This window comes from Amphiprion ocellaris, chromosome 11, assembly GCF_022539595.1.
Source record: "Amphiprion ocellaris isolate individual 3 ecotype Okinawa chromosome 11, ASM2253959v1, whole genome shotgun sequence".
Classification (NCBI taxonomy): Eukaryota; Metazoa; Chordata; class Actinopteri; family Pomacentridae; genus Amphiprion; species Amphiprion ocellaris.
This window is the reverse complement of record NC_072776.1, coordinates 35,212,986-35,221,004: the sequence shown is the minus strand read 5'-3', so window position 1 is coordinate 35,221,004 and position 8,019 is coordinate 35,212,986. Positions and strand designations below refer to the sequence as shown.

General features: G+C 44.9%; 1 protein-coding gene across 5 annotated transcripts in view; it reads right to left on the bottom strand.

Moving 5' to 3' along the window:
- Window positions 1-212: 212 nt before the first annotated feature.
- The window catches only part of LOC111584947 (ras-associated and pleckstrin homology domains-containing protein 1-like), a 194,798-nt gene continuing 186,991 nt past the window's right edge, over window positions 213-8,019 (bottom strand). For all 5 annotated transcript variants that reach the window (XM_055015544.1, XM_055015546.1, XM_055015543.1 and 2 more), the window contains one exon: window positions 213-6,693. In XM_055015544.1, coding sequence (XP_054871519.1) covers window positions 4,420-6,693 — 2,274 coding nt within the window. In that variant the 3' untranslated portion in view covers window positions 213-4,419. The remainder of the gene's footprint in view (window positions 6,694-8,019) is intronic.

Here is an 8,019-nt window from a genome sequence, read left to right as displayed (position 1 = left end):
TGTTATCTGATTGTTCATTCAGGTTTTGTCAAACCAGCTGATGTAAAGAAAGCTGAGCTAGATTAATGTTGCACCTCTAATGGAAATTTGTGATACTTCTGATGTATCGTCACATTCATAAAGATTTAAACCGACAGTCTGATGTTCTACCTCTCCGGGTCACATGTTTGTGACCCAGAAACCATCAAATTTGTAAAAACTCTGCACTCAGGTTTGACTCATTTCTCTCCTTTATTTAAATGCAACAGCAGGTTTGACACCAGTAACAGCCATGTGCTCTGCCGGCGTCCTTGAGCAAGACATTTCAAGACATTGACCAGTTTCAAACTGTACGTTGCTCTGAAATCCACTGTGATAAGCGTTCTCCTGCAGGGCAGAGGAAGGACTGAGCATCACAGAACAGATTTGATGTTCAAACTAACTGAAACCATCTTCTAACTACACATCAGAAATGAACCTCAAAGACAGATATGATTGCACTTAAAAAAATCAAAGCTGGGGCAGTCGTGTTACGTTTTTGGCATGTGTGCTGTTGCACCGCTGTCATGCAGAGAATTTAAACCCAGGAAGATAAAAACAGGAAGGTAGAAACAGACCGAGGTTCAGCTGCACTTAAAATACAGTCATATAAAAAAACCACAATCAGAAAATGTATTTAAAAAAGCTTTAATCAGCTGATCTGGACTCAGCTGTTTGGATGGAGCAGCAGACTAACTAGCTGGTTTCTAATCTAACTCACTGACCAGCTGGAGGAGCTAACTAAAGCTAATTCACAGAGACTCCATTAGCTTCTGTCTTTAAATCTGCCTCCTGGCACCAGCTCAGCTTTTTCAGGAGCACTCTTTATTTTTATTCTGGGAATTTAGCATTTAGTGTGTCAAAGTGGAGAAAAATACCAAAATCACCATTTTGTCCAAACAGTTGTCAATGTTCTCAGTTTATCATCATAAAACCAGTAAATATGAAGTTTTCTGTTTAAATCACTTTCAACAGAACATTTCAGCTTCATATATCACGTAAAATGTGGCAGAATGTGTCGTAGTTTCGTTTTTAGAGTAAAATCACAGTGGAGGAGGCTGAAGTTGTAAAATTTCTGTTTACGGAGGTGAAACACAAACAGACCCAAGTAGCTGACTGAGGTCTAGTTTAGTCTTTTATGATCTTTAGACTCGACTCTCTAGTCGTGTTTCAATAGATCTATTTTATGCACATTTTGAAGTATGGCATCAGAAAAGGTTTACGGAAACGAAATAATTCAAACAAACTTCCCCAGATTCACTGGAAATGAGCTTCCTGTAAAATGGAAACAGCTTTTCTGAAGAAGTTCTGACTGATCAGCTGTTTGTTATAAACAGCTGACATGAAGGAATAATTACTTCAATGTAGATGGACGAAGCTTCGTTTTGTTCTTCCTCTTCTTTAACCCTCGTGTCGTCCTGCGGGTCAAAATTGTTTGAAAGTTTGAAAATGTGGAAAAAAGTATATTTTCACAGTGAAACTTCTGATGTCCACATTTTCAACATTTTTGGGAAATCTTTGAACATTTTGTGGTGGAAAAAAAGAAATTTCTTAAGAACATTCACATAAAAATCAACCAAAATCCAGCAAATTCGCTGGATTTTGGTTGATTTTTATGTGAATGTTCTTAAAGAAAATATTAGAAGTTTTACTGGTATATATATGGAATCACTTTAGATATTTTTAGGATTTTTGGGAAGATTTTTCCTCATTTTTTGAAAATATTTACAAGAATTTTCTTGCCAATTTTTTATTTTATTTTTTTTTTAATTCAAAAAATTTAAGGGAAACTGAAGGAATTACTGGAATTTTCTTCCTGAAGGTTTTGCAAATTTTCAGCAATTTGGGGAATTTTTTTGCTGAATTTTTAGACTTTTTTTCAGACAAGGAAACTATATTTTTTGGTGCCTATAAATGAGGACAACAGGAGGGTTAAGACAAACAAACAGCTGATTTATTTTTCCACTTGGTTAGCACTGCAGCAGAGCTTATTCACTCCAAAACAGTTGATTGAAACGACACTAATTTGTGTTTTCTCTGTTAATTTTTCTTGCCATGTTTACAATTTGCTTCCCAGTAGGTTTTGAAGATGTGAAATTAAGGCTTTAGTCCTCTAAGCCTGTTACTCTGAGCTTCTTTTCCCTCCTAGATTGGTTTGTTTCTGGCTAAAGAACCTGCAGGTGAATTAAAACGTCAGAACGTCAGACATGTTAAAGGACAGTCGAGTGTTTCTGGGTCTCATGTTCCAACACTTCTCTTGTTTTTCAGGCAGTTGTTCCCATCGACAGACACCCAGTCAGTAAGTGACCGACCAGCCGCTACAACGACAAACATGTGACTGATTCATTCACTAGAAAAACGACCTTCTTTCACACAGCGTCGGATGAAGCTGATCAGCTGTTTTAGTCATCGATAAAGCTGAACGAGGTGTTTAACGACGTCTGTCAGTGAAATGTGAGGAACCAACCGAAGGCTGAGCTCAGATTAAAGGAGGTTCTGCTTCCAGTTCAGAGAAGATAAACCTGAAATTCATCTTTTAAATGTGGAACAGCTGGAAATACCAGAAACTTCATAAGGAGAAGGGAAGACATGAACTCATGTGAAGTTCCCTCTTGATCAGGGGTGTCCAACATGAGGCCCGTGGGCCAAAAGTGGTCCTCCAGAGGGTCCAATCCGGTCCTCAAAGTGTAAAAATAACAGAGAAGACAATAACTGCAGATTGTAAATTAGTAAAACTATAAATTTAAAATCATTTCTAGACCATGACAAGTGGTTTTGATCAGAAAGTAAAATACTAGATTGTTCATCGTTCTTTTGTCATTTTGTGTCTCGTTTTTGTAATATTTTGTCTTGTTTTTGTCTTTTTTTGTCTGACTTTTGTCATTTGTCTTGTGTTTTTGTCATTTTGTGTTTCATTTTTGTCTCGCTTGTGTTTTTTGTCTTATTTTTGTCATTTTGTTTCGCTTTATTAGATGTTTTGTATCGTTTCTGTCGTTTTTTTGTCTCGCTTGTGTTGTTGGTCTGCTTTTTTGTTGTTTTGTTTCTTGCTTTTGTCATTTTTTGTCTTGTGTCATTTCTGTAATTTTTTGTTGCTTTGTGACTTTTTTGCCAAATGTTTTGTCTCTTTTTGTTGTGTAGTTTGTCTTATTTTTTGTTTTGTGTCTTGTTTTGTTGTTTTTGTGTCATTTGCATCTGATTTTTGTCATATTTTGTGTAGTTTTTGTTGTTTTTTTTGTCTGACTTTTGTGGTTGTGATCCTCCAGTAAATCCTCTCTGGTTCAGTTCCAGATGACTAAATGTTGTGTTCCTTTGTCGACACTCTGTGATCTGGAAGTTGTGATGTGGAAATGATAAACTGAGGCTGAATGTTGTTGGAATTTCAGTTATTCTTCAGAAATTTCAGGTTGCTCATGAAGTTTTGGAAAAAGATCATTAATTAAATGTGAACATTTTCAGAATGTACTTTTTTGCACTAAAACAAAGGAACGATTAGGAGTTGTGGTTATTTCTAGGTCATTATGCTGTGGTTTTACTGGTCCGGTCCACTGGAGATCAGACTGGGCTGGATGTGGAACTAAGATGAGTTTGACTCTCCTGCTCTGGAGTAATAATACTTTAAGATGTAACTGATTCCTGTAATCTGAGCGCAGCCTTACTGATTGAATCTGACTGAAGTGTTTGTTCAATCCTTTAAGCATTTAATCATTAAATCTGACCAACCAATCAGCCATGAAGCTCTAACGCTAAAGAAGCACCCTCAGATGAAAACAATGATCCAAATAAACACTCAGGAATGAGCTGCTTCTTGAGAAAACACACCCTCTGAGTCTTCTTAAAATTTAAAATAATTCTAATAACAATATCTTTCCAGTATTAAATAATCTTATATAAAAACACACACAAAAAAAGTCTGAAATAAATGGCGATGCCCCCCCAGGTTCACAACACATATTTCTATACATCCACTTTCACGTCCCGTGTTCCTTCCGTGTTCTCCTTCCGTGATCGGCGGCTCCATGCAGTACCTGGTAGTTTGCAGCAAAGTGTCTCTGTTGCCGTCGTCGTTCAAGTCTCGTCTTTTGTATATTTCAATGCAAAGCTGCACAGACGTTGTGAAAAAAGCTCGATAGGTGATTTTCTGGCTTGCTTGTATACAGATATATATGTACATATATATATTCTACTCGTGTCGTTGGGTTAAACATGTATCGTAATGATAGGAATAATGAGGTTAATATCAACAATCATAATCTGAGTAGGAAACACGGCTTGCTACTTGCTCGGTATCCAGGATGGTTTAGGACGAGGAGAGACGGACAAGTCAAGACACACACTGATTATTTCTTCTCTAAGACCTCATTGGTCAGTTCGGTTGCTTAGGCTCCGCCCAGTGTCTCTGCTTCACCAATCACTGGTCAGTTTGGTGCTTTGGTCCCGTTTAGGAGGAGCGGGAGGCGGGCCTCGCCGCAGCGTTGCATAGCCTGAGATGTTGGCGTGTTTGGCGGACTGGGAGTGCGAATGGTGGCGGGACAGAGTGTGGGAGTGTCCTCGGACGCCCTGCTGCTGCTGCAGGAGCTCCGGGGGAGGAGGAGGGAGGAGCGCCATGTCGTCCATGGTGCCCACCGGCTCCATCTTAGAGGAGGTGATGAGGTGGGAGGAGGTCAGCGAGCCGTGGCGAGACACCGACTTCCTCTTCAGGGTGCGGTTGAGGTCTTCCAGGAAGTGGGGCTTCAGCGTCAGCGAGCCCGGTCCGGCCGACTTGGGGGAGGTGGGGGGGATGGGGGAGGAGGAGGAGTAGGAGGTCAGGGAGGGAGGCGGAGTCTGAGACAGCGGCAGCAGCGAGAGAGGCATGGAGGAGGTGGTGTCGTATTGACCCGTGTTGCTGGTCCTCCGGCTCAGTGTGGGAGGCGCCACTGCCCCCTTCTTCAGAGAGCCTTGTTTCCATGACGACGACGACAAAGAGGAGGCCGGCTGCTGAGGAGGAGGCATCTGGGGCTGGGGGTTCACCACGGCAACCTTCGGGGGGTGGTGGAACTCTGACGGGTGAGGAGGGGGAGGGAAGAGCTCAAAGTCACTGGGGGGAGGAGGGAAGTAGTCGGGTGAGGAGTCCAGGTGAGGAGGCTGGGAGGGGGGAGGTGGGGGAGGAGGGGAGGGGAAGTCGGGCTGGTGGTGCTGCCCCTGGAGGCCCTGCAGAGCCAGAGGGAGGTTGGCCAGGTTCAGCTTCCCCGGCTTCGGCAGCGGAGCAGGAAGGGAGGAGTCTTTGGAGGGAGAGCCAGTGGCGGAGGAGGAGCTGGAGGAGGTGCCGGTCTGAGGAGCCTGGCCAAACTTACTGACCAGACTCTCCACCTTCTTGGGCCTCTCCTCCTGGGCCTCCCGGATGGAGGAGGCTCTCTGGGGGGTCGGTGGAGGACCCCTCTTGGTGGATCCTGTGGAGGAGGTGGAAGGCGACTTCTTGACGGGGGAGCCCGTCTTGGAGGAGGGGGGAGGAGGGAAGTCTCCCAGGGAGCTGTCAGGAGGAGGTGGAGGGAACTCTGGAGACTGAGGAGCTACCACTCCTCCCGGCTGCCACTTTGGTTTGGCTTTAACCGCCGGAGGAGACTGAGGAGCCGAGAACTTGGAGCCCTCCATGGAGTTGGAGGCGGGCAGAGAGGAAGAGGCAGAGTTTCCTGGGAACTGATTGACAATCTGTTTGACCAATGAGGAGGTAGCGGCCGCGATGGAGACGGAGGAGGAGGAGGAGGAAGGAGAGACGGCCAGGTTCTTGGAGGAGAGGCTGTGCTGCTTGGGCAGGGTGGGGGGAGGCTGGTTGGGGGAGTGTCCTGTGGAGAAGCTCTGCTGCTTCTTAAAGGGACCGTGTCCAATCTGGGGCTGAGTGGGGGAGACGGGGGAGAGAGCGAGGGGGAGGGAGGAAGGACCGGAAGGTTTGGGAGCAGTTTGAGGAGGAAACCCACCAGTGAAGGTCTTAGGAGGTGCAGGAGGAGGAGCGTTGGGGGACAGAGGCCGGAGGACCTGCAGGGAGGTTGGAGGAGAGAGTTCAGCTCCAGGAGGAGGAGGAGGAGGAGGAGGAGAGTCTTCATCAGGGCCCTGGCTGAAGTCATACACCATGTTGGGAAACTTCTGGGACAGGAACTGCTGCAGGCCGGTGTTGGACAGAGGAGGGCAGGAGCTGGGCTCTGGAGGGGGAGGAGGAGGCAGGTAGGAGGGCTCCTGCATGTCCTCCTCCAGAGGGGGAGGAGGGGGGAGGGCCGAGGGGCTGGACGGACCGAACTTCAACGCTGCCATGGCAGAACCAGGAGCCGGAGCTGTGGGGGGAGGAGGAGGAGGAGGAGACGGGGGCAGAGCAGGGGAGGTGCTGTAGGCGGCCGGGAGGGTGTTGTAGTTGGAGGGGGGGGCGGTACCAGCCTGCTGGGTCCTGGACTGGGTCTGGCTCTGCAGCCGGGCCAGGGTGCTGTACTTAACGTAGGAGGCAGGGGGCGCCGGCTGGTGGGCCACGCTGGATATGGGGGGCGGAGGAGGAGGGGGAGGGGGGGAGGGAGGGGAGGGGGAGGAGTCATCAGAGGGGAGGAGGCCGTCGGTGTAGCTGCTCCTGGAGGGGGGAGTCTGATGAGGAGGCTGGGGGGACAGGGACGGGATCTGGACCGGGATGGGCCGACTGATAGGGTCCATCCTCATCATCTGTAGAGGAGACACACAGTTACTGATGATGAGGACAACAACAACAACAATAATAAACTATACAACACACAACAAGGTGCAGGAAACCAAACAGCAAACCGGATCAGAACCCTGGAGGCTAAAACTGTCTGAGGTCTTCATCAGTTTTCACTATATTGGTCATAAATGAAGACAGTTCCATCAGTTATCACTCAGATCTTCTATTTAACTGTTTTAAAGTGTTGACTTTTGGTTTCGTTGATGAACTCTGGGCTCAGAGGTAACGTCAGTTTGAGTTAAAAATTCTGAAAGAAGGTGGATCGTGTTGATTTCATGTTTGAAGTCCTAACTGTAGAAATAAAGCAGCTGGAGTCCTGAAACCTTCTCGGTTCATTGATCTGAACATCTGATCTCCACCGGTTCAACCTGATTTAATAGAATAATACCAACCAGTGACATGTTGATGCAGATTTGGTCTGAAACGTTCCATGTATTTTATCAGTAAAATAATAAATGTGAACATTTATTATTAGCTGAAGCTGTAACGTTATTGTTTAAAGTGCAGTTTTCATGAATAAATGTGTTTCCAGGAGCTGTGACCTGGAGGACAGCTGGATGCTCCAACAGCTTCACTGCTCTTCCTGCTGACGTCATCATGAACACACCTGTCCTCCAGGTGAGATAGACGTCTGTTTAAACGACACACAGCTCACAGGTACAATCTAACCTCTAAACACTTATCAAAAAGAAACTGATTCAAACTGTGTTTTCAAACTGTGTTTACAAACTGTTAGATTTAACTCAGTGGATCAGGATTTTTCATTTAGCAGCATAAATAATATCAAGACAAGAAAATAAACTTGTAGATTAGATCATCCAACAGTTGTTTAGGACTCTTGAGTCTGACTGAAAACTGAGTCTGGATCAGTCAGTGGTTTAGTTTTCAGCTCACATGTGAATGAAGAGAACAAAAAATCCTCGTTAACGTGAAATGATCAAATCTTTCTAATGTTTCACTAAAATAATTCAAACTGACTTCAGGACTGCAGTGCTGACTGAATAAAGAGACCAGAAAGCTCCAATAATTTGTAGTCAGAACATTAAACTGTCACATCAAAATAAAGAATCAGACTTATTAGGAACTTACAGAACAGAATAAAGAAACACCAGGTGATTTAAATGACTTTTAACTTAATAAACAAAATACAGACTTCAACAATAGTCTCTTTTTATCTGTATTTTCAGTAACTTCCCTAACAATGACCTACAGTTGTAGTTCTAACTGCTGATTCTGAACTACAGGAAGTTGTTGCTCCATCGTTACTTCAGGAAACTACAGTTTCTGGT